The sequence below is a fragment of the Notolepis coatsorum genome, assembly GCF_963971535.1.
Source record: "Notolepis coatsorum genome assembly, chromosome: 11".
Classification (NCBI taxonomy): domain Eukaryota; kingdom Metazoa; phylum Chordata; class Actinopteri; order Aulopiformes; family Paralepididae; genus Notolepis; species Notolepis coatsorum.
Window position 1 is genome coordinate 84,321,573 of NC_140175.1, and position 26,876 is coordinate 84,348,448.

General features: G+C 46.1%; 1 protein-coding gene across 1 annotated transcript in view; it reads right to left on the reverse strand.

Annotated features, from left to right (window-relative positions):
• camkk2 (calcium/calmodulin-dependent protein kinase kinase 2) overlaps positions 1-26,876 on the reverse strand; it is an 87,839-nt gene that overhangs the window by 49,258 nt on the left and 11,705 nt on the right. The window contains exon 2 of the mRNA XM_084324981.1: positions 202-503. Coding sequence (XP_084181107.1) covers positions 202-441 — 240 coding nt within the window. The 5' untranslated portion in view covers positions 442-503. The remainder of the gene's footprint in view (positions 1-201; positions 504-26,876) is intronic.

Here is a 26,876-nt window from a genome sequence, read left to right on the forward strand (position 1 = left end):
GATATTACAATACCGTGACTCTAGTATTGTGATAACATCGTATTGTGGGGCCTCTGGTGATTCCCACCCCATTAACCACCATTTTAAAATATTGATAAAACAGTGGGAGTGTCTGGGTGAACAGAATATTCCAACCACTAAGGCCTGTAGTGGATTTCAGTTCCGCTTTCTTAGAAGTAATGAAGCCAAGTCATATCTCACCTCCTCCTCCACGGCCTCTGCTTGCGGCCGGGCGGGTTCATACTCCGTCACCACGATGAGGGACTCCATGGGGTCCGGAGAGGGGGAGGGGACGGCGGCGTGGGGGCTGTTCAGGGGCGGGGCGGGGCAGCTGCAGAGCAGGTCAGGCAGAGGCTGCTGGGACTGCTGCTCTGAGGAGGCATGGCAGGGCACGGGAGGCTCAGCAGAGGTCCAGGGACCAGACACGTGACACGGAAACATGGTGACTCTCCACCGGGAAGCACTGCTCCATCAGTACACCAGCCTCAAGACGAGGGGAGCTGCTGAGAGGGAGAGAGCGTAGAGTTAGCAAAGATAGAAAGGACACCCCCCCCCACCCTTATCTTCATCAAACAGGGACTGCAGAGAAAAAAAGCTAGTTAGAATAGACAGAAAAGGAGACGTCTAGTTCCTCATTGAACAGGAACGTCTGTGTTTTCCCATTCATACATTTATTTGTGGCGGCCAACTACAACATCAGAGACACACCACAAATAGATTTACAGCACAGTAACACGTTAATGGTGCTCAGTATGGCACAAACAACCCTAACACTAAACCTCCTACCACCACAAACAACCCTAACACTAAACCTCCTACCACCACAAACGACCCTAACACTAAACATCCTACCACCACAAACAACCCTAACACTAAACCTCCTACCACCACAAACAACCCTAACACTAAACCTCCTACCACCACAAACAACCCTAACCCCAACCCTCCTACTACCAGCACAAACAACCCTAACACTAAACCTCCTACCACCACAAACAACCCTAACCCCAACCCTCCTACTACCAGCACAAACAACCCTAACACTAACCCTCCTACTACCACCACAAACAACCCTAACACTAAACCTCCTACCACCACAAACAACCCTAACACTAAACCTCCTACCACCACAAACAACCCTAACACTAAACATCCTACCACCACAAACAACCCTAACACTAAACCTCCTACCACCACAAACAACCCTAACACTAAACCTACTAGTACTACCACCACAAACAACCCTAACACTAAACCTCCTACCATCACAAACAACCCTAACACTAAACCTCCTACCACCACAAACAACCCTAACACTAAACCTCCTACCACCACAAACAACCCTAACACTAAACCTCCTACCACCACAAACGACCCTAACACTAAACCTCCTACCACCACAAACGACCCTAACCCTAACCCTGCCCAACCTCCTACCACCACAAACGACCCTAACCATCCCCAACCTCCTACCACCACAAACGACCCTAACCCTCCCCAACCTCCTACCACCACAAACGACCCTAACACTAACCCTCCCCAACCTCCTACCATCACAAACGACCCTAACACTAACCCTCCGCAACCTCCTACCACCACAAACGACCCTAACACTAACCCTCCCCAACCTCCTACCACCACAAACGACCCTAACACTAACCCTCCGCAACCTCCTACCACCACAAACGACCCTAACACTAACCCTCCCCAACCTCCTACCATCACAAACGACCCCAACACTAACCCTCCCCAACCTCCTACCACCACAAACGACCCTAACACTAACCCTCCCCAACCTCCTACCATCACAAACGACCCCAACACTAACCCTCCCCAACCTCCTACCATCACAAACGACCCCAACACTAACCCTCCCCAACCTCCTACCACCAAAGCCAAAATTGAAAGTAAACACGGAAGGGCAAAGAAAACGTTTATAATAATAAAACATTGAAAAATAAATTGCTATGGTTCTATGAGGTACGAAACGTATTCAGTTGGTACATTAGATTAGACTCAGGCAATATGGGTGAACATTTGAATGTAGGAAAATCAATCACGTCCATGGAGAACACGAGGCTCTCTCTCTCTCTCTCTCTCTCATTCAGGAGAGGTTCTACCAGGCTACCATGAGTTAAACTCCCCTCCCATAACCAGCTCAATCCCCATCTCTGCTGCTCTCATTCATTATGCCAGGTGCTAATACCACCCGGGCCCGGCACCTCTGGGATGGCCTACTGTGCCACCTCTCTGGTGACAGGCTGGATGGGCTGCAGGCGGCTTCTGGAGAAGCCTGCAGCTGGTTGCACAAAACACTTTAAGTTTTCTCCTTACGTATGACACTTAAGACTTAACTTCTCCTTAGCTGAGTGTAGCTAAAGAAAAACATTAAGGCATTTACTCCAGTGAAGAGATTTTACAGCAGAAAAAGTCTACAGTTTCCATGGAGACTGCTCCCGTGCACCCAGCTCCACGCACTCGTGATCAGCCTCACCTGTATCGCCTCACAAAACGGTATACAGTAAAAATGGTAGAAGAAAAGCTAATTGGTCAGAGGAAGAAAAGATTATACTATTGGAGGAATACAATAAAATAAAGCAAATACTGAGCACATATTGATACGCAAATAACGGCAAACAAAAGACAAATAATGTGGAAGGAAATGGCAACAAAAATGTATTCAAGAGGTCTTGTGAAGAGGTCCATTCAAGAGGTCCCAAGCAATATAACGTTAGGTTATAACTATAACCAAGTTCTGTTAGTAATGGTGACGCTCGGCGTCACTCACGCACTGTACCTCGCTTGTGCACGCGCACTGAATAAAATTCCACAATGTACCTTTATCCCAATATTCGTCTGACCACACCCCTCATCAGCTTACCTTCATAAGCAGGTGTGTGGCCACCTACTCACCTCCTTCCCAAGCTTTCACCACAAGGTGAGATCAAGGGCTGCAGCGGCGTCGGACGCCGAGCGTCACCATTACTAACAGAACTTGGTTATAGTTATAACCTAACGTTCTGTATCGTAACGGCTCTCGCTCGGCGTCACTCACGCACAAGGGAGGCCGAGCGAGAGCCATCGGCCGACAAATACACCCCGCTGAGGCCCCCCACAACCATCAGATCAGGGAGGACCGAGCCCCCCCGACCCCCCCTAATGGAGGGCACCCCCCCTATTGGGGAATCACGGGAGGGCGACGGACCCGACCGTGCGAAGAGGCACTCAAGCAACTCAACGCACAGGGTGAGCAGACCATGGCCTGACCCCACGACTACCCACACGCACAACCCGCATGCCACCCGGGAACGAATGGAAGGAACGACCTCGTTACTGCCCCCGGAAATCACGGGGTCAAGAGCAAACCCAACCCTGTGGCAAGGCCGTAGCAGCGGAGCGCGAAGGAAGACCCAGACCCACCAAAGGGACTGGACCCCTGGAAAACGGGGGCCCGGAGAAGTCCATGATGCCAGCATCAAGACCCCACCAGGTGGTCACCTAGTGACCCCACCCCCCACATCGCCAGCGTATTCGGACAAAGGCCCCTCACAAGAGCGGGCCCTGTCCCCCCAATAGCACACCGCCTGGCACACTGACCCTGCAGGACAGGCAGCCAGCATGGCCGTAAGAACCAAAGGCTTACCACGGAAGCAGGCAGCGCACCGGGGAAAACCAGACAACAGGCTGTAACCCGAGCCTGGAGTACTGCGGACGAGACAGGCGCCAGAGGGGTCAGCTGAAACAGCCGCCCCGGCGGAAGGGGCATATGCTGGCGTTGTTGACCACCATGACAAAGCCTCCCTCAATGAGACAGCGAAGGCTGACATGATCGGCAGACGTCATGAACGTGCAGGGGCACACTCAACCGGGCAACCCGGGAGTTGACACTGCACCAACACACCAGAGAACCAACCACCCAGACGTTACCCTATGCGGTGGTTGGTCCCATAACCCCTCAAGAAAAAACTCCAAAACGTACCTGCGGGCACTACCGCAGTACAAGTGTTTTAGTTTCCAACAGGGTTATCCCAGGCCTACGGGTCGACGAAACATTACTTCGGACCGGGCCCGGCGATACGGGGAGCACAGGGTCCCCCGAGGAGGTCAAAGACCACCCCAACAGGCCCCTCTTCGCCATGCATAAGAGAAGAGCGAAAAGAATGGAGAACCAGCCCCAAGCACCCCGTACTTGGTATTCCCAGGAGGTCTCCCAACCAAGTACTAACCAAGACCAACCTGCGTAGCGGCCGAGATCTGACGAGATCGGGCGTGTACAGGTTGGCACGGCCGTAAGCCATTACGACAGTGCAGAGTACTATGTACCCACAAGGGTCTCCATAGCGCCTAACCCTGTGACACCCGGACCGACCTGGCATTTCTCCCCCTGGAAAAAGCCCAAGTCCCTCAGGGTACCAGAACAGCAGATCTGCATCCCCGGCGGACAACGGGTTTAACTGATCCGGACCAGCGTGACCAGAACCAGTCCCGTGCCCTAACCACGCCGACATGCCAACTCCAGGAGAAGGGGCAGATATGCGTGTTGATCTTAAACATGAAAAGAAGGCGCCACCCAGACGTTCGGTGCGAACCGCGCCTGGTGGCCCACCCCCAGGGCGTGAGACCCTTCTACGTATGTTCAGATCCATTCAGTCATCATCCCCCGATATGAACGAGAATCCGTCGACAACGAACATAGGTCGTCGGAAGAGGAAAAACCCCCATCCCAGTTGCTTTATAAAAACGCTGTTTTAACCCCAAGCAACCAAGGCGCGCCAGTCAGTTGCTTGATGTTCAACAGAACACCCCGAGCTAGCACTATGTGTGCGTCTGGCATATCCACATCAATAAACAGGCTATTTAGACCTTTCATTGAATCCCCAAGGCACCCAGGGGAACGACAAGAGGGGTGTGATGCTTCCTAACCCCAACTCTTTTTAATAACAAAGAAAGAAGCATCAACAACATAAAACCCAAGCTGCACAGCCGGGAGTAAAAACGGTTTACATTTTTACATCCAGTCACCCCTTACTTAGAGGGTTTAGACCGAAATTCCCCAGAAAGCCTTCCCACATGAGTCGTAGTATGAAAAAGACATGTCAACCGTGAGTCATGTGACCAACTGACTTAAGTTTACACATAAAATCGAGCGTAGCAGACCCGTAAGCCCTACGCTCTAACCCGACACTTTAACACCACAGACTAGGGCTGGGCGATATGGCCAAAAATGATATCGCGATATATTTTGGCTATATCGCGATACACGATATATATCACGATATTTTTACATTTCCTCTAAATCACTTAAAAATGCTTGATTTAACACTTTGATGCATACAGTCATGCCAATATGATGATTATAATAAGTCCCTGCAACATATGTTTGCATTATTAAACCATGAAGATGCTTTAAAAAATAATTTAATGAAAATGTACTAAGAGTAGTCTACTGACACACTAATAAAAAAAATTATTTACATCTAAGACAATTTATATAAAAACTTGTGGGTGCCTAAGACTTTTACACAGTACTGTGTTTTCTATCCACTTTAGCCAAACACACACACACATATATATATATGTATATATATACACACCCTACTGTGAGAAAATAATAATCACACACAAAGGTATAATGGCTTATAGCAGACTTAATGATTTTAGAATATTTCAGATAATGAAATTAAATGTTTATATCATCAACTATCCAGTTAGTATTTATACTGTCTGTAACGTTTGGCTACTTTAAATCATTGAATGTAGAGAGAGCGAGAGAGAGAGAGGGGGCGAGAATGAACAAGAGAGCCAGCCCCCCCCCCCCCCTCTGGGTTTGTTCTAGGTTCGCGTTTTGATCGTCTAAGCTGCCGTAGGTGATAACGTCACACTCGAATGTAAACAGGAAGAGATGGAGATGGAGACACACGGAGATGGAAATTGAATGATATACAGAAACGAATAACTAATAAATATGAAATTATGTTTAAACTGCTGTTGTAAAGCGTTGTCAATATAACCCACCCCCTGTCCTCACGAATGGAACTAGTCTTGTGGAGTCCGCTTTGACCGTTTACCAGGGTTAGCAGCTATCGCTAGTTAGCTTAGCATAATCCTAATGGATACCTTGGTTAGCAGCTACCGTTAGCTCATTGCTCGTGTCAATTAAATTACATGTTATTAAAGGTCCGCGCTGGTCTGTCTAATGAAATTACAACCGCAACATTATATCGCACTGTACAGCCCTGACTACACTAACGTTAGCCTATAGCTCCGCCGTCCCTTCTCGAGGAAAGCACTGCGAGTGTCTCGGCCGCGGGCGGTGCCATATAAACTAAATACTCGATATAGTACAGTACTACATCTCGGGTAGAACAATCCGAGATACATCGAGTATACTCGATATATCGCCCACCCCTACCACAGACCAGCGTTTCCGTTAGCCGGTAATTACCGGTATTTGACCGGCAAAATCTGTTGAAGTCCGACATATTTAATCTCTCCGGTCTTAAAGTGGAAATGAAGCAGTGCGATAAATACATATTCATAGCATCACATTAGTATTTAGATAAGCCACAGAAGAAGTCACGTTATAAAAATAAGCAGTTTCTAAGAAAAAACGATTTGTTGTGTACATTTCTGAAGCATTTAGCATTATGGGCGCGGCCATTTTGTTGCTGACGTCATACCGGGGGTTGGGTGTATACACTCTGGTTAGCTGCCTATATTGAATGGGTCAGTCAGCAAATAAAATGTTGCCTACAAAACAACGGGACCGCGGTGGTTCTGTTTGTATTGCTCCTGGCTGTTCAAACTAATTTTACCATGTGAGAGAGAGGAAAGTTGGTTAATTTCCACAAACTACCAGTGAAAAAAACAGTTGTTGACATGTTGGCTCGGGCTGGCTGCACTCAGGCGGCGCGACCAGCCTGTTGGACAGGGAAGGAGGATCTGCAGAGAACACTTCATTGCCTCGGATTATGTTGTTGGGGTGGGATGTTTGTCCAGAAGACCACTAATCAGCTGAAGCCGGACGCGGTTCCCTCGGTCTTCGACAGACAGACCGGCGTTAGCTCTCGGGAGCGATCGCTAGCTAGTTGGCACCAGCCGGGGCCCGGCGTTAGCTCTCGCTAGCTAGCGTTAGCAACCGGAGCGTCGCGGAGCATTCAGCCTGCTGGCTACACAGCTTGTGTAGCCAGCAGGCTGAATGCCGTCGCGGAGCATTCAGCCTGCTGGCTACACAGCTTGTGTAGCCAGCAGGCTGAATGCTCCGCGACGCTGGTTGAAGTGGGTCTAGGTAGCCAGCAGGCTGAATGCTCCGCGACGCTCCGGTTGCTAACGCTAGCTAGCGAGAGCTAACGCCGGGCCCCGGCTGGTGCCAACTAGCTAGCGATCGCTCCCGAGAGCTAACGCCGGTCTGTCTGTCGAAGACCGAGGGAACCGCGTCCGGCTTCAGCTGATTAGTGGTCTTCTGGACAAACATCCCACCCCAACAACATAATCCGAGGCAATCAAGTGTTCTCTGCAGATCCTCCTTCCCTGTCCAACAGGCTGGTCGCGCCGCCTGAGTGCAGCCAGCCCGAGCCAACATGTCAACAACACTGTTTTTTTCACTGGTAGTTTGTGGAAATTAACCAACTTTCCTCTCTCTCACATGGTAAAATTAGTTTGAACAGCCAGGAGCAATACAAACAGAACCACCGCGGTCCCGTTGTTTTGTAGGCAACATTTTATTTGCTGACTGACCCATTCAATATAGGCAGCTAACCAGAGTGTATACACCCAACCCCCGGTATGACGTCAGCCATGACGTCAGCAACAAAATGGCGGCGCCCATGTTGAAAACAGGGATATTATATTATATTTTTCAGACAAATAAGATAGATTTCACATTTGATTATAGAACCCTGTCTTACACAAGGTACACAACAAACAAACTAGGATCACATTGCTCACTGCTTCATCTCCACTTTAATGTCCGGTGAAAATAATTCCCTGAGTCTAAGCACAATTTGATTATTTGAATTGTATTAAAATAGGCTAAAATTAAATAGCCTATGCGATGAACGAAACAATCATTACATTTGTTTCATCGTTGCTTCTAATAATGACAACAACGTTGTCAGCGAGAGCTTAGTGCTGGGTGTGAGAACTTTTGTGAAGCTGCAGAGCCGGAGCAGCAGCAGCACAATGCAGTACTCCAGCAGTACTCCAATTCAGCCATTTTCAATTCAATGTTGGGTGGGGGGCGCTGCTGTGCGGTCCCCAGAAAAGAGCCAATAACAGCTGAATCTGCTGCTCTGCATCGACATACTCTCGCAAATAAGTCCTTGGGAGGTGGAGAGAGAGAGAGTCGTCACGCAAACCCACGATAATGTTGCCGTCTCTCTCTGCCAAATTTCTCAGTTCTTCGCTTGATATAATTAATACAAATGTCCAATATAACGGAATTCGTTAGCTCATAAAAATGTGATTATAACAGACTGTTGTTTATTAATGTCGGGCGACTGCCCACAGACACCTATTTGATTTAAAGTCGGCAGCAGCACGAGTCTCTGGACTTATTTTATTTGGAATATAATGACTTTATACGCAAAAGTAGCCTAGTTTTAAGTAAAAATATTATAAATCTACATGCCTTGATGATGTCATTATTTTGTTTTGTTGTCATTCTTTTGCCTATCAATTGTTTTTAAGCTCAATAAACTCTGACCGGAATTTCTCTCATTTGACCGGTAGATTGAAATCTACCGGACACTGAGGCCGGCAACAATTTTTTCTAACGGAAACCCTGCCACAGACCTTATGTAAAGACCTAAATCACGGAAGCCGTCGTCATAGCAACGTATATGCTATGACGGGGGGAAACCCCGCACACGACTCCTGTTTGTAATAGGAGCCGTGTCAGGACAACCCTTCCCCCCCCCCCCCCTCCCCCGCCAAGTCGTTGAACGGCTCGGCCCTGACTGGCTCAACAGGAAATGAGAAAAAATCCCCTTGACCAATCAAGTGGGAAGGAGGGGTTTATCCGGCACCCCCTCACAAAAAAAACCTTTTTCCCTACACACAATAACAACTGTAGCATTTTGAGACCTTTGGTAGAACGCTAATGTATAGCGTAAGCTAATACAATGCCCGCTACCCACAGACTGTGAACAGGATTTATAACAAAACCAAGTCATGTGTGTGAGAATCCTACACCCGCTTTCTATGTTGTACATAGAAAAAACACTGACAGAGAGTATAACGGCTAGGCCGTGGAACGTGTGTATATGAGTATTACTGCAACTAACACAACAGTGTTGTGGATAAACATTACTTTGCTTAAGCAACAGATCATACAACCAGCTTCTACCTGCATGTGGAGCGTCAGGCTAAGATAGAACCTTTCTATGACTGAGTGTATGCTTGCAGACCTTGCTTAATCTCATAACACGAACGTGCCTCATCCCTCAATGTAACAATGCAGATTCACATTTCGCAACCTCATCATATGTATTGTTGAAGAAACACACAGTTTGTTTGGCCAAATAATATAGTCCCCCTTTAAGGGGACTTTTTATTTATTTAAGCACAAAATTATCATGAGGGCCGGGGAGGGTATAGAGGGGACCACAGGGGGAAAAAGTCACTCAGCGGCGTCTGCTGCCTCGAGCCGCTCGGGTTTTGCCACCCCGAGAAGCCCCGGAGGGACGGTAGTTAATCGGCTGCTGGTCTCGTCGTTCCCTACAGTCTCCTCCGGTCGTGGATGGGCCGGCGGCAGCAGAATCACCGTCTCTCCTCCTGGCCTTCTTGGACGGGCCAGCAGTGGCGGCGGAGGCAGTGGTAGGCACGGCGGAGGGAGCTCGACGTCGTCGAAGCCTTATGACTCCACCGGCAAGGATGGGAGGCGGAAAATGGGGTTGGAGAACGGATCTCTCCTCTGCCATCTCTCTGCACGTTGAGGTCATCAGCTGCAGGGCCTTCGCGAATAGTCCAGCATCGGAGAGGTTGGCCGTCAGAAGAGGGGCTCTCTTCTTCTCTGGCACTCGAGCCTGCTCCAGCCAAAGGTGGCGCTGGTTCAGGGTAGCCAGGGCGCGCACTTTCCCAGAGGCTATGGCCTGCACCTGGGTAAGATGCAGTACAGCTCCTGCCGCCTGGGTGATCTGATCGCGTTGCACCTCGGTCAGATCCGTGCCGCCCATCATTATCCCCGATACAAATCTAACCAGCTGCGCGATGTTAGAAGCAGCAGCCAGCGACTGTGTACCAGCGATAAATGTCTGGTCACCCCAATATGCCAATCGCCAAGCCGATTTTCCTTGGAGAACCGGCTTGCATAACGGCTCCCACACCACATCCGGACAGAGGAGAGCGGCCATCGGCCTATCAAGCCATGGCACGCCCTCTCTCATACCTTTGACCAACCTCGCCACCCGCGTAACTGGTACGTAGGCGGGGGTAAGTCCCATGATGCGAGACACCACCTGGCCCCGACGAACATAGGCCCCCATTGAGGGGAAAAATGGGTAGACAACGTCCACCCCTCTCACCGGGCGACGCTGCCAGAGATGACCTATGAGATCATCAGGGGCAGGAGCAGGCAATGGCTGCGGCAGCGGCACGCCGTTTGCAGCGGCAGCTACCGCCATGAGCTCGGGGAACAAAGCCTGCAGTTCCCCCTGCTGACCTTCCTCCACCGAACCCGCATCCCTCACATGCAGCAGGCTTCGACCGGTTGAGGAGCCACAGTCTGATGTGGCTGATAACAGGGCATCCTGCCGATGAGGCCGAGGTGGTTCCCCGACATCCTCGAACAAGGCGCCCCAAGGAGACATTTCTCCCCCCTCCAGTGTTACCTGGACAGGAGGGATACTCGTCTCCACAGGGCCTTCAAACAAGAATCCGTCCGACTCTTCCATGTAATCCTCAGTTTCCATCGGGCATGCAGAGACCGACGCATCCTCGCTGGTCTCCAGCAATTCCCCAAACCCAGGCCGTTCGCGCCTGCAGGACACCATCTTGCGACGTGAACGGGCAGACGCGAAAAGTTTGCGTCGCAAATTCTCCGGAACCAAAGGAACCGGCTGCTCACGAACGAACGATTCCCCGGAACCAGAGTCGGGATCAGGCCACCGCCGGGGCGGCGGCACTGATGCACCGGCTCCTCGGAGAGGCAAACTACCCATCGGCTGTCTCCTGGGCTGGGCTGGCAACCACGAAAGTGGCAGCAGCCCCGCAGCAGCGCGCACGACAGAGGCGGGAATGGAGAACCGCTGGTGAAGAGTGGGTCTACTCTCCGAGGTAGACATTATGACTTAGATTTTCCTTTTTGAATAGTTATGAGAGAAGAAAAAAATAAGCACAATGTAAACACGTCTCAACTTTCTTCAACTAGCAACACGTCAAGTGGGGATCTCCGAAGGCACTCCTTGTGGTGAAAGCGAAGAAGGAGGCGAGTAGGTGGCCACACACCTGCTTATGAAGGTAAGCTGATGAGGGGTGTGGTCAGACGAATATTGGGATAAAGGTACATTGTGGAATTTTATTCAGTGCGCGTGCACACGCGAGGTACAGTGCGTGAGTGACGCCGAGCGAGAGCCGTTACGATACAGAACGTTATTTTCTTCATTTATCATCATAAACTCGGGCCATGTTGAGGTTAATATTGAGTTTTTCCTTTACTTTGGTTGCTAAGGTCTTAATGGTTTAACTAACTTTAACGGACTCTTTAAGTATAAGACCAAGATAAGGAGAAAACCTTAAATACTTAAGTATACATTTTTGAAGAAAACCTAAGGAGAAGAACTAAGGGTGTTTTGTGCAACCGGTTTTATTTTAAAGGACACTTTAACTCAGATTTTTTATGGATAACTTAACTTACGGCGTTTTGTGCAACTGGCCCCAGGGTTCTGTGTTTGATGTTCCCTTTTTCACTACAACAGGGTTAACTGTAGTCTCTTTATGGAAAAAACAAAAGCCTTTTGTACTTAAATATCTAAGAGGACCATTTACATCTGCTAGGGCACTCAACCTATTATAGTATGAGAGAGAGAGAGAGAGAGAGAGAGAGAGAGAGAGAGAGAGAGAGAGAGAGAGAGAGAGAGAGAGAGAGAGAGAGAGAGAGAGAGAGAGAGAGAGAGAGAGAGAGAGAGAGAGAGAGAGAGAGAGAGAGAGACAACACTGTGTAGGGCAGTCATGAGGGAGCAGAGGGAGCAGAGCAGAGGGAGCAGAGGGAGCAGAGCAGAGCAGAGGGAGCAGAGCAGAGCAGAGGGAGCAGAGGGAGCAGAGCAGAGCAGAGGGAGCAGAGCAGAGCAGAGGGAGCAGAGGGAGCAGAGGGAGCAGAGCAGAGGGAGCAGAGGGAGCAGAGCAGAGGGAGCAGAGGGAGCAGAGCAGAGGGAGCAGAGGGAGCAGAGCAGAGGGAGCAGAGGGAGCAGAGCAGAGGGAGCAGAGGGAGCAGAGCAGAGGGAGCAGAGGGAGCAGAGCAGAGGGAGCAGAGCAGAGGGAGCAGAGGGAGCAGAGCAGAGGGAGCAGCCTAAGTGCCTCTTCAGGGGGCGTGAGCGTCGAGAGGAAGTACTGTGGAAGCATAATTTAATATCGGAGGTTATCAAATGGCTACTTCCCACACACATTTCCCCAGACCTCTTGGAAAGAGCCAGACGTGTGCCACAGACAGACAGAGAACAATAAAGACAGATACAAATGGAAAGAGATTGACCCCCAAAACTACACTGAACTACACTGCCTCCATCGTGAAGTTACTAACATGTTGACAGACAAACATGTAGACAGACAAACAATACTAACATGTAGACAGACAAACATGTAGACAGACAAACAATACTAACATGTTGACAGACAAACATGTACAGACAAACAATACTAACATGTTGACAGACAAACATGTAGACAGACAAACAATACTAACATGTTGACAGACAAACATGTACAGACAAACAATACTAACATGTTGACAGACAAACATGTAGACAGACAAACAATACTAACATTAGGGCTGTCTTAAATACTTCGAAGCTTCGAACATTTAAAAAAAAAAAATTACTTTGATTTTTTTTTTATGTTCAAAGCTTGTGCCATCGAAATAACGTGTATCCATTCAACTAGCTGCTGCACTGCTATGGTAGCTAGCCTAGCCGCAATGCTATGGTCGATCCCATTCACGTTAGCATATAAGCTAACAACAACAAGAGCGTTAGGGTCTCTCGCTTTTTGAGAGACATAAACTCTCCACTCTTGGTGGTACATTGTGTTGATGACTCTGCACCCCCCCTTAACAACGGTTTGTATTGAGCCGTATTGTATTGTACCCATTCTGCAATGTTAAATAACGTTTATCCATTCAACTAGCTTCTGTACTGCTATGGTAGCTAGCCTAGCCGCAATGCTATGGTCGATCCCATTCACGTTAGCATGTAAGCTTTTCGATTTTCATTTTTTATTTTTTACTTCGATTTGTGTGTGTGTGTGTGTGTGTGTGTGTGTGTGTGTGTGTGTGTGTGTGTGTGTGTGTGTGTGTGTGTGTGTGTGTGTGTGTGTGTGTGTGTGTGTGTGTGTGTGTGTGTGTGTGTGTGTGTGCATGGGGCCATTGGGTGGGGCCGGGGGACAAATACACTGGAGGAAAGTAACCCAGCTCAGCACTGCCCAAATTATATCATCACTATTGCCTGTTTGAAGGATATCATCCTCAAACACATATACACCTACATGCCTTGTAGAATTCCACACATAAGAAAGAAAGATACTGGGATGAATAAACAAAATAGGAAATAAAATGTAGAAATGCATGCAATACATAAATAAATATGAATCTCCATATATGAAATATAACATTTAGATAAGGTGCTACTGAGATGTTTTGGTGAGTTCTTTGTTTTTTTGTGGAAGTAGCCCTTCTTAAAAATGCATGAACATTCACTGATAATTGGTCTGTAGTGGAGTCTACAAGGTCTACATTGCCGGACCATGTAGAATCCGGACCTTGTAGACTGACGTAATTCTGTGCATAGTTTAGTCTACACAGGCCATATTTCAAATAATCAAAATCTTACTTCATTCATCTTAAACATTCTTGATTTTGGGGGATTGGTAGTTCCCATGAAATCTGAAGTTGTTCAAATGACAACAGCGATCCACCTTGAATTAAATCACACAGCCGAGTGAAACCTTGTTGGCTGCGTCACAGTCACGAAAGGGGCTACTTAATTAATTAATCCAATCCACTTTATTTATAACAACAACGTTTACCAAAGTGCTGTACAAGTCCCACAACATAAGATACATTTTTTTTTTTTTTTTTTTTTTTTTAATCAAAGCTTCGAATTAAAATCGAAGCTCGGCCCGAAGCTTCGATTGCCAAAAAAAGCTTCGAAGGTCAGCCCTAACTAACATGTTGACAGACAAACATGTAGACAGACAAACAATACTAACATGTTGACAGACAAACATGTAGACAGACAAACAATACTAACATGTTGACAGACAAACATGTACAGACAAACAATACTAACATGTTGACAGACAAACATGTAGACAGACAAACAATACTAACATGTTGACAGACAAACATGTAGACAGACAAACAATACTAACATGTAGACAGACAAACAATACTAACATGTTGACAGACAAACATGTAGACAGACAAACAATACTAACATGTTGACAGACAAACATGTACAGACAAACAATACTAAAACATGTGATAGAGAATGTTTTTTGTGTTCCTTAACTCATTCTGCACCATCGCTTAATGCGTTAGAGGGCGCTATTACGCCAGTGCTGTAAGTCAATGGGGCGCTTTGTTCACTTGCGAGTGCTTAAAATATATCTTATATTAAAGCTATGGGTCTAATACACCCATCGATTGTCAGTGAGTTGCTTCCAGTCAACATCCACGAAACTGTCATGGTCTTCCTCTGCCCCCATCCTGCCGCGCCCATATATGGGCAGCTTCCTGCTGCAGCATTCCCACGGTGCCAGACAAGCATCAATCAGCGCGGCTGTGAGGGATTCCCTCATCAGCAGCTCCTATATCACCTGACGGATCCTGTCGTCCCTCGTCGCAGTGTTAAACTGCCTATCTAGGTACGACGACGAACCTAAAGCCTTGCAACCCTGTCCTCGTTGATATACCTTGTCCTAATCTGTTTCTCTCTGTGCCCAGGATCACCGCTCCAGTAAACCTCCAACCTGGATGTCCCGTGCTGCACTAGGAGTGATCCTGCTCTCGTCTATCGTACATCCCTGTACCCGTTGTCCCGTGCTGCACTAGGAGTGCACCGGCTCTCGTCTATCGTACATCCCTGTACCTGTTGTCCCGTGCTGCACAAGGAGTGCTCCTGCTCTCGCCTATAACAACACGTACCTGTACATTCCTGTATTTGCCTGTAAACTGTCTGCTTGGGGAAATACTATTAAAACACCCTAAACCACTCCATTGTCTCTCCTCCTGTGTTTGCTATTGGGCTCCGCAAAACCCCCTCCTCACAGAAACAGATTGTTTTTTCATCTGTACATTTCCATTTTATACCGTTTTGAATATGAATATAGTTTGGGTGCTTCAGAGTAATTCCGGGAAAAGACGCGATAATAGCCCTTTAGTGTAATACACTAAACACGTTGTCATTTTTCACCTGATTATCGAATCTTCCTGAAATCAACGCTAGATCATCATTATTATCCTTCCTCATGCAAGAATGAAAAGAGCCCTGGACCGCTGGGCTCCCCCCGCCCTCCTCCCACCCAATGGCACACAGCCACACACACAGAGACAGCTTTGATCGGGGTAGAAAGAATCCGGCCTCGATCACGTGATTTTTTTATTCAACAAACATGACCATGTTCACGTCTTAAACTCATACTGAGGCCTTAGTTTTGGTTTTAAATTGCATATCATGATTCATTTATTTATTGTCACACAGAGCAGAAGAATTTTGCCAAAACAAACCAATAGTATCCAGCTGCAGAACGGCAGACCAGCCACACTCTCAGACCCAAATTTAAAAAATATTTAAAATTCTCACATTACATTCACCCTGAATGTTGACGTTATCCAGGTGAAAAGTTAACTTCATTCAAGCGAGGCATTGCAATCCTTGACATAAATCATTTGATGTATAATTAAATCAAAGGAAATGCGTTTGGGTCTGAGAGTGTGGCTGGTCTGCCGTTCTGCAGCTGGATACTATTGGTTTGTTTTGGCAAAATTCTTCTGCTCTGTGTGACAATAAATAAATGATGATATGCAATTTAAAACCAAAACTAAGGCCTCAGTATGAGTTTAAGACGTGAACATGGTCATGTTTGTTGAATAAAAAAATCACGTGATCGAGGCCGGATCGGATCATCCCTAATTATATTATTATGAATGACTTGAATGAATGACTTTATTTGACAATATAAAAATAAACATGTGACAGAAGAGCACAGTCAGGATATACTGCCAAGGATAAAACACAAAAAAGCTCAGAGCTTATTTCCATTGTGGTCCTTAGACTAGTAATATTATAATTAATCTATAGTTGATTTGTCTATAATTGATTACTCTATAGTGTATTAGACTATAGTTGATTAGACTATAGTTGATTATATTATATAGTTGATTAGACTATAATTGATTACTATTATGTACCATGCTAGACGGACAATAACACTGACCCTTAGCCGCCAGGTGTACCACTCCTGCTGACTTGTACACAATTTGTAAGGCACTTTGGATAAAAGCATCAGCTAAATTACTTAATTGAAATGTAAATGATTAGACTATAGATGATTTAATCAACACCTTTTCCCACATGCCTCTTTTAAAGGTTGTATTTACGAGAGATGTGCTCATCATTTCTCAAGAAATAACTCATTCAGTATTGATTAAAACATAAAAATCTACTTGGACTTGGTCGATTAATGGACTATGAGGGGGCAACCTTAGGTAATGGTTAACTCATTCAGCGCCAATCGCGAGAAAAGTCGGGTTAACTCGCCAACCGTTCAGCGCCGTTTTTTTTTTTTTATCGGATCGGGAAAGATCGGTATTGGTAGATACTCAAAATCACATGATCGGATCGGGAGCAAAAAAACGTGATCGGGACATCCCTAATTATAATATAATCTAATAAACTAGTCAACTATAATCGAATTAACTATAATCTAATCAACTACAGTCTAATCAACTATAATCTAATCAACTATAGCCTAATCAACTATAATCTAATCAACTATATGTCATAATCACGGCGAGAGCATACTTCACTCCCCCTCCTTCTCCCCTCACATTCACCACGCACTCCTCTTCATCCTCCCTTCCATCCACCATGCACTCCTCTTCATCCTCCCTTCCTCCCACCACGCACTCCTCTTCATCCTCCCTTCCTTCCACCATGGAAGCCTCACGCCCTTATTATGGTCAGCATCCCTTCACCTCCCGTCACTCAACCCAGCTGCACTTCATCCCCTGATTCACACGCTGTCAGGCACCTCACTCCTCACAGCTGTATCCCATCCACTGATGATGAGGACCCTACTTCAACCGGACGACGCTGACCAGAAGTCGTCGTGGTGTTAGTATCATTACCTAGGTACGACGCCTCAGTCTGAAGACCTGCTAGGCATCCCTGTGTGATCATCCCTGTACTAACTTCCCTCTCTTGTGCCCAGGACCTCCGTGCCAGCGTGTTCCTGTCTGGACCCCCCTGGAGCTTACCGAGGAGTTCCAGCTCCCTCTCTCAAACACGAAACCGTGTCTCCTGTCTGCAGTGGCACTGGAGTGCGCCTGCCCCCGTTATCCCCCTATTCATACCTGTTGTACATTTCTGGATGTAATTCTTGTCTGCTTGGGAATACTATTAAAACCCCTTGAAACGCTCCATTCTCCTCTCCTGTGTTCAGCGATTGGGCTCTGCTTAAAACCCATTCTCACACTATAGCCTAATCAACTATAATCTAATCAACTATAATCTCATCAACTATAGTCTAATCAACTATAGTCTAATCGATTAGTCAACAGAATCCATGTCTATTAGTGGACTAAGAATTCCTTTAGTGGAGGACAGCCTTATCATTACCAAGGTATATATCTGTGACATATCAAATATGGATAATGTGAAATTTGGATCACTTCTGTTCTGTATACCTTTATTTCACATTTCTAAGCAACAAGACGATGGGGGACCCACATAAAACAAAATTAAAACATATATTTAAACTTTTTAAACCCACATAAAACAAAATGAAAACTGTGGTTGATCTTGATAGATAAGCCTTTCAAACAGAGACTACGGTAATACAGTAAAATACAGATAGGGTAACCTGTTAAAGCTTGTAAACAATACTTTTTTTCTTATCGAGCATTGGTAACATGCCTAATATTGAAACTGTTAGTTAGCTAGATTCAAACATATTTCATATGTCATATTTATTTAGTTGATTCCCTATCGTTTACAACGTTGTCATCGGCAGTGTTGTTACCTTGGCAACGATCCACATTTCACCCTGATCCATATTGAACACAACAGCGTGGTATGGATTTCAGGTCATAATGCCCAGCCAAATGAAACGCTTCAACCTTATCGTCCTACTGAGCGTGTTGCCGTGCCGACCAGAGGTACAGGGATGACAAATGAGACAGAGAGAAAGAGCTGGAGAGTGTCGAGAAAGATGATTGAGCCTGTGTGAGAGAGAGAGAGAGAGAGAGAGAGAGAGAGAGAGAGAGAGGAGGAAAGAGAGAAAAGAGAGAGAGAGAGAGAGAGAGAGAGAACCTCAGACTGTACTCACTGTGTGATGGGCACATCCAGAGGTGACAGGCGGAGTCAAAAAAGAAAAGCCTGCACTAAACTGTGTTTCAATGATTTAGCATTTCAAGTAGGTTGGATCTTCGTGTGGGTTGGATCTTCGTGTGGGATGTTTGTGAAGGTCAGCGCGATAGTACTACAGATGAGACTTGGAGATAGGACTTGGAGACAGAGTGAGAGAGACAAAGAATCAAAGAAATGTGTGCAAGAAATGTGCGCGAGATAGAGATGGAGAGATTGTGCGTGTGTGAGATAGATGGAAAGAGACATATAATGAGTGTGGGAGACCGAGAGAGAGTGTGGGAGAGAAAGAAAAACGGTGAACAAAAGAAAAAAAGAGAGTGAGATAAAGAGACACCCACAGAGAGAAGATCACTCTGCAAAGGCAAAAGGCTTTTTTAGGGCAGAGTAGCCCTCTAACATGTGTACAGTATACCACTATATCTGTACCCTCTACATATACATTTATACCACTATATCTGTACCATCTACATACATTTATACCACTATATCTGTACCATCTACATATATATACCACTATCTACACAATTTCAACTACAATTTGGGCTTCCCACGATCATGGAAACAAGATAATCGAGATAAAACAATTATTGTGCCGCATGCCGTGTTGCTCTCATTTTGTCTCGTGTTGCAGCGCACCCTTCCTTCACAGTGGTGCGCTCCCCCAAACCCAAACAGTAGTTTCAGCGCTCTCTTTAGCCTATATAGTGTATGGCTATCTCTCTCACTCTCTCTTTAGCCTATATACTGTATGGCTATCTCTCTCACTCTCTCTTTAGCCTATATACTGTATGGCTATCTCTCTCACTCTCTCTTTAGCTTATATACTGTATGGCTATCTCTCTCACTCTCTCTTTAGCTTATATACTGTATGGCTATCTCTCTCACTCTCTCTTTAGCTTATATACTGTATGGCTATCTCTCTCACTCTCTCTTTAGCCTATATACGGCAGTCTCTCTCTCTTTAGCCTATATATACGGCCATCTCTCTCTCTCTCTTTAGCCTATATACGGCCGTCTCTCTCTCTTTAGCCTATATACAGCTGTCTCTCTCTCTTTAGCCTACTGTATATGCAGCCTTCTTTCTCTTTAGCCTACTGTATACAGGCTTCTCTCTTTCTCTTTAGCCTACTGTATACAGGCTTCTCTCTTTCTCTTTAGCCTACTGTATACAGGCTTCTCTCTTTCTCTTTAGCCTACTGTATACAGGCTTCTCTCTTTCTCTTTAGCCTACTGTATACAGGCTTCTCTCTTTCTCTTTAGCCTACTGTATACAGGCTTCTCTCTCTCTTTAGCCTACTGTATACAGGCTTCTCTCTTTCTCTTTAGCCTACTGTATACAGGCTTCTCTCTCTCTTTAGCCTACTGTATACAGGCTTCTCTCTCTCTCTTTAGCCTACTGTATACAGGCTTCTCTCTCTCTCTTTAGCCTACTGTATACAGGCTTCTCTCTTTCTCTTTAGCCTACTGTATACAGGCTTCTCTCTCTCTCTTTAGCCTACTGTATACAGGCTTCTCTCTCTCTCTTTAGCCTACTGTATACAGGCTTCTCTCTCTCTCTTTAGCCTATATACGGCCGTCTCTCTCCCTCTCTTTAGCCTACTGTATACAGGCTTCTCTCTCTCTCTTTAGCCTACTGTATACAGGCTTCTCTCTCTCTCTTTAGCCTATATACGGCCGTCTCTCTCCCTCTCTTTAGCCTACTGTATATATGGCTGAGTGATGGAACTTCTCACTCCACATTAAAACAATTACTATTTCAGAACCACATGCAGGCTAGGCTACTCTGGCTACGCTGCCATTAGCGTGAGCATCTCACAGTAGGGCTGACCCCTATTAGTCGACTAATTTGTCGAAAGGAGCCGTAGTCGACTAGCCAACCTCTTAGTCGAATACAAAAAAAATATTATAATATTATTATTTCTTTTTTTTAATCATTCTTTCCAAAAGAAAAGAGGCCTAGAAGCGTGGCTAACGCTAATGGCACGCATACCAGAGGCTAACTGCCTAAGAAAAAACAGGCACAGAGGCACTGAAAGAGGATTTCACCATCTAATGAACACACTATACTAGACAAATATCAAGATGTATCCATCAGTGGACCAATTGCATGCTTTTGCAGAGGACAAGAAGCCTTCAGTCGACTCCTTCAGACATTAAGCACCCCCACAGCCCAAATGGAATGATAAAAAAATTAATAAAAAATCAATGTTTTTTTTATTTTATATTATACTTATTATTATTTTTTTTTAGTCGACCAATAATCGACTAACGGCTAATTTTGGGCAAACATAGTTGACCATCCAAATCCTTAGTCGGGGACAGCCCTACAGTGGTGTAAGGAGTCATGTCCAGACAGAGACACCCACTGCAGGTGGCCTGCTCCGCCACCACAAGCCGTTATAGGAGGTGCAAGGCTTTACAAAACAAACCACCAGGCGATGTTCCATATTCACCATACTCACTTTGCAGCCATATTGGGTCGAGTTTGACTTCAAGATCCAAAATAGTAAAAAGAAATTGCATGCAGGAATACACAGATTGTTTTTCAATTATGGAGTTTTTTTCATGTTTTGAAATGGGGTTAGTGAATTAGTCATCGGCTAAAATAACAATGGCGGCAAGGTGGATTTGACGCGTTATTTCTTTTCCTAGCCGCATTTCTGGCAAGACGCTCTCTGATTGGCCGACGCCTGTTTCTACACTGGTTAAGCTTAGGCACTCTTTCGAAGTTGGTTAAGGTTAGAGTTTGTCTTAGAGCATGGCGATAGAACGCCAAGTAGTTTGCAGGCTGTTCGATGCGGAAATGGGCAAAGACACAGCTCGTCACGCGATTGGGCAAACATGTCAGTGGCCAATCAGAGAGCGTCAGTCAGTGGCCAATCAGAGAGAGTCTGCCAGAAATGCGGCTAGGAAAAAAAACAATGCGGATTTGACTTATTCACCTCGCCGCCATTTTTGTTTTCTTAGATCGTAGATTCTGACTGTCTTGACTACTTTGGTTCTTGAAGTGACATTTTTATAGCTAGGTTTGAACAGTGAAGTGAACGGGCACTTCCTTATCCTCACATTGCATCAAACTTGACCATTCTGGCAGCGAGGTGAATAAGGTGAGGGCCAGGACTTAATTTATGCACCATAAATAAGGGGGGCTTGCTTTATTTATTAATAAGAGATGGTGTAAGGGCGGTCAGGTGGCGTAGCGGAGATTGCGTTCGTCACCAACACCGGAGACGCTGGATTCGCCTGTTCGAATCCAGCTCACAGCTCCGGCGTTTTCACCAGCTTGGCTGGCCGTTCACACTAATACAATTGTCTGTATTAGAGGGTGGGAAAAGCTGGCGGGGTGGGTCCGGGTCGTTGTAAACAGCGACTCCTACAGTTCGGTCGGGGCGCCTGCTCAGCGCGGATAGGATCTAAGGGGGGTAGTGTGATCCTTCCACACGTTACACCCTCTCAGTGAGAGTCCGCGCTGCCAGGTGAAAAGAAGCGGTTGATTGGCTAGACGTGTGTCGGAGGAAGCACGTGATAGCCTCCACTCTCCCAGATGATCTGACTGTGGGGGGTAAGTGCGCAGCGACCAGGAAGGGGATTGGGAATTGGCATAACAACTAACATTGGGATGGGAGAAAATCGGAGGAAAAAGGAGGGGGAAAAAGATCAATAAAAAAAATAAGAGATGGTGTAATCCAGACCATATAACAATCAAAGAGAGACACTGTGACCCGAATATAGAGAGTTAGCTGTAGGACCAGGGGATGCTTTGCTCATGGGACGGGGTTGCACGCCATGCAACCGGTGTTAAATAATTACTAAGTTAAGACACAGCACATAGGCCACGATCCAGGAGACACAGCACACCCCCCCCTCACTCTCAACACACACACATTGACTTCAAGTTCACGCTGGACACGGCTGCATCTGGCAAAGCTCCAGACCAGATCACAATCAGTGTATCCCAGCGTTTCCGTTAGCCGGTAATTACCGGTATTTGACCGGCAAAATCTGTTGAAGTCCGACATATTTAATCTCTCCGGTCATAATGTCCGGTGAAAATAATTCCCTCTAAACACAATTAGATTATTTGAATTGTATTAAAATAGGCTAAAATTAAATAGCCTATGCGATTAACGAAACAATCATTACATTTGTCGTTGCTTCACCAAGCAGCCGGTCTAATAATGACATCCTTTTGTCAGCGCGAGCTGGCTGCTGATATATTTGCGAGAAGCATGGCTTGGCAGGGTGCAGTACTCCAATTCAGCCATTGGCAATTCAGCTGTTGGGTGGGGGCGCTGCTGACACCACTGCTCTGCTCTGCCTGCTCCATGCTTCACGTAAATATATCAGCAGCCAGCTCGCGCTGACAAAAGGATGTCATTATTAGACCGGCTGCTTGGTGAAGCAACGACAAATGTAATGATTGTTTCGTTCATCGCATAGGCTATTTAATTTTAGCCTATTTTAATACAATTCAAATAATCAAATTGTGCTTAGAGGGAATTATTTTCACCGGACATTATGAGCAGCACCAAGTCGTTGGGAGGTGGAGATATACATCACGGCGCAAACCCACGATAATGTTGCCGTCTCTCTCTGCCAAATTTCTCAGTTCTTCGCTTGATATAATTAATACAAATGTCCAATATAACGGAATTCGTTAGCTCATAAAAATGTGATTATAACAGACTGCTGTTTATTAAGGTCGGGCAGACTGCCCACCGACACCTCAAGTCGGCAGCAGCACGAAGTCTCGAGGGACTTATTTTATTTGGAATATATTAATGACTGTATATACGCAAAAGTAGCCTAGTTTTAAGTTAAAATATTATAAATGCCTTGATGATGTCATTCTTTATATAAATCTACCGGACACTCAGACCTGCAAAAGAAAATTCTAACGGAAACCCTGGTGTATCCACATAAGTCCATTAGAACCTTCTCACCAGATTAGCCCAGATCAAATAATTCAACTCAAAATGCCACAAGTCACTAATATACGACTAGCCAAGGGTTATAAAACCCCGGTCAGTTACTGGTCAAATACCACAGTCTCAATTAATCACAGATCGTTATCGATAGAGACACACATGCACATATGTGCACGTAAATGTGCGTACCACGCACTCATGCATGCCTGACATACAGGCTGACCAATACACACAGACAGACAACGTGCACTCAGGACAAAGACACATACACACTGGACAAGGAGCCGCTAATAAAACACCCTGACAGGGAAGGAGCAGGTCTTCTGCTTTGACTTCTTCTGGACGGACTGGACTTCACTGCTTTGACTGGACTGGACGGACCAGACTGACACAATGACTTGACTGCAGTTTCTTTTATACACGACCGGCCGGTTGTACCAACTAGATTTCAATTGTACCTTGCTTATTCACTTTTTATATTACATTGCTTGTTCACTTTTTATAATAAATACCTTCAAAAGTGTTTAATCTCTTTTATCTTTAAATATCTTATTACAACTTTCACGTCCGAGTCTAAAACGTGACACCGGCTCTGTGAGCAGAAGCACGCGCATGGGCGTGCACACAGGAATGCGCTGCACTCGTCTGATGCGCCAACTCGCTAAGTACCCACCTGGCTACTTTGCATAACAAATACATTCACACAAAACTTGTGAATGAAATGCGTTACATTCCATTCGTAGAGGCAATTAGGCATTGTCTTTAGTCTGTGCACACGCGTGGGAACATTTATGCGCATGCGCGGGAGCGCACGTGCATGTGGCGTCATTAAAACACTGTGCAACCAGCTTTGAAATCAGCAACGCAACACTGTGTAGGACTCATGTTATTTGCCCAGGAAGATTCCCCATGTTATCATGATGGCGGTTTACAAACCACCCTCGGCAAACCCAACTGCTCCGTGTGATGTCATCCACAGCACGATTGCACGTCTCCAAACCAACCATCCGAAAGCTCTAATCCTCATCTCAGGGGATTTTAATCATGTTAAACTGGACAAATCACTACCAAACTTCACACAATATGTCAGCTGCCACACCAGGGAAAATAGGACCCTGGACCTGCTTTATGCCAACATCAAGGAGGCGTACAGCTCCTCTCCACTACCACAGCTGGGCCGGTCGGATCACAACCTGGTTCACCTCAACCCCTGTTATGGGCCTCTGGTCAAAAGACAGCCTGCTACCAAAATAACAGCGAGAAGGTGGTCTGAGGAGGCCCAAGAGTCACTACAGAGCTGTTTTGAGGTTACTGACTGGCAGGCACTCTATGAGCCCCATAGAGAGGACATCGACGAGCTCACAGAGTGCATCACGGATTACATAAACTTTTGTGTGGACTCCAATGTTCCATCAAGGACTGTTACCTGCTACCCAAATAACAAGCCTTGGGTCACGAAGGACATCAAAGCCCTACTGAATGACAAAAAGAGGGCCTTCAACGCAGGTAACAGAGGAGGTGAAAAGAGTTCAAGGGCTGCTGAAAATCAACCTTATTAGAGAGGCCAAGAATAACTACAGGAGGAAGCTGGATGATAATAACATGAAAGTAGTTTGGACCATAACTGGCATCAAACCAGCGGGGGGAAGGAGAGTGGATGGAGATGTGGATAGGGCTAATGAGCTAAACCAATGAGCTAAACCAGTTTTACAACAGGTTTGGCACAGCGGCCCCTGCTAGTCTCTGTCACACTCCCGACAACTCTGAACAGAGCCTACACTCACCTGGACAAGCCTGTGAACACTGTGAGAGTCATGTTTTTTTTTTACTCCTCCAGTGGTTTTGATACCATATGGCTTGGGCTGCTGGGTAAGAATTTAGAGGCGATGCAGGTTGACACCCCCCTGGTGTCCTGGGTTGTTGACTACCTGACGGGCAGACCACAGTATGTGCGCCTACAAGACAGTCAGACAGTCTGGTCAGCAACACGGGGGCCCCGCAGAAGACAGTCCTCTCCCCCTTCCTCTTCACTGTCTACACCAAGTTCTGCCACCTTCAGAGGTTTTCTGATGACTCTGCGATAATGGGATGTATAAAAGATGGTGATGAGGAGGTATAGCGGGCACTGGTGGTGGACTTTGTCACATTGTGCGAAAAGATGGCTGGGAACTGGCTGTGGATCTGGGGAGGAGGAGTACACCAATGACCCCCGTTTCCATCAGGGGGGGTCGACGTGGACATGGTTGAGGATTACAAATACCTCGGAGTACACATTGACAATAAGCTGAATGGGTCCAAACACGCTGAGGCACTCTACAAGAAGGGCCAGAGTAGGGCTGGGCGATTAATCGATATTATCGATTAATTCGAATGAATGATTTAGGACGATTATTTTTGTGCCTTTTATTTTACAAAAAGTCATGTTTGGTGAAAGTTAGATTTGCACTTTATTAATCCCAATAGGAAAATTCATTCTTGTTTGATGATCAATAGGCACCTTTTATTTGTTTTAAGTGAAGTTTGGTGAAAAAGCAAGTTATTGCACTATTAATCCCAATAGGGACATTCATCTTTATTTGATCAAGAGTAACCTTTTATATTATATATATATATATATACATTTTTTTTTTTTTTTTTTTTTTTTTTTTAAGTGAAGATTGGTGAAAGTTAGGTTTGCACTTCAATCCCAATAGGGACATTCATCTTGGTTTGATAATTTTTTTGTGTCAAATAAAAACAAAGGTTATTTGAATGATTTCCTTGGCGTTTCTAGTTTTCAAGAGAAAAAAATTGATTAAAATCATAAATCAGATTTTTTTTTTAATAATCAGGGATTTTATTTTTAGGCCATATCGCCCAGCCCTAGGCCAGAGCCGACTCTACTTCCTCAGAAGGCTGAGATCCTTCAATGTCTGTACGAGGATGTTGTACGAGTCGGTGGTGGCAGGTGCCTTCTTGTACGCTGTGACCTGCTGGGGCAGCGGACTGAGAGCGGGGGACACAAGCAGGCTGGAAAAGCTGGTCAGGAAGGCCAGTAACGTGGTGGGGGTGGAGCTAGACTATCTGGCGGTGGTGCCTTGCTAAACTCTACGCCATCATGGACAACCCCTCCCACCCACTATACCATAGGCGGAGTTTGAACTTGACG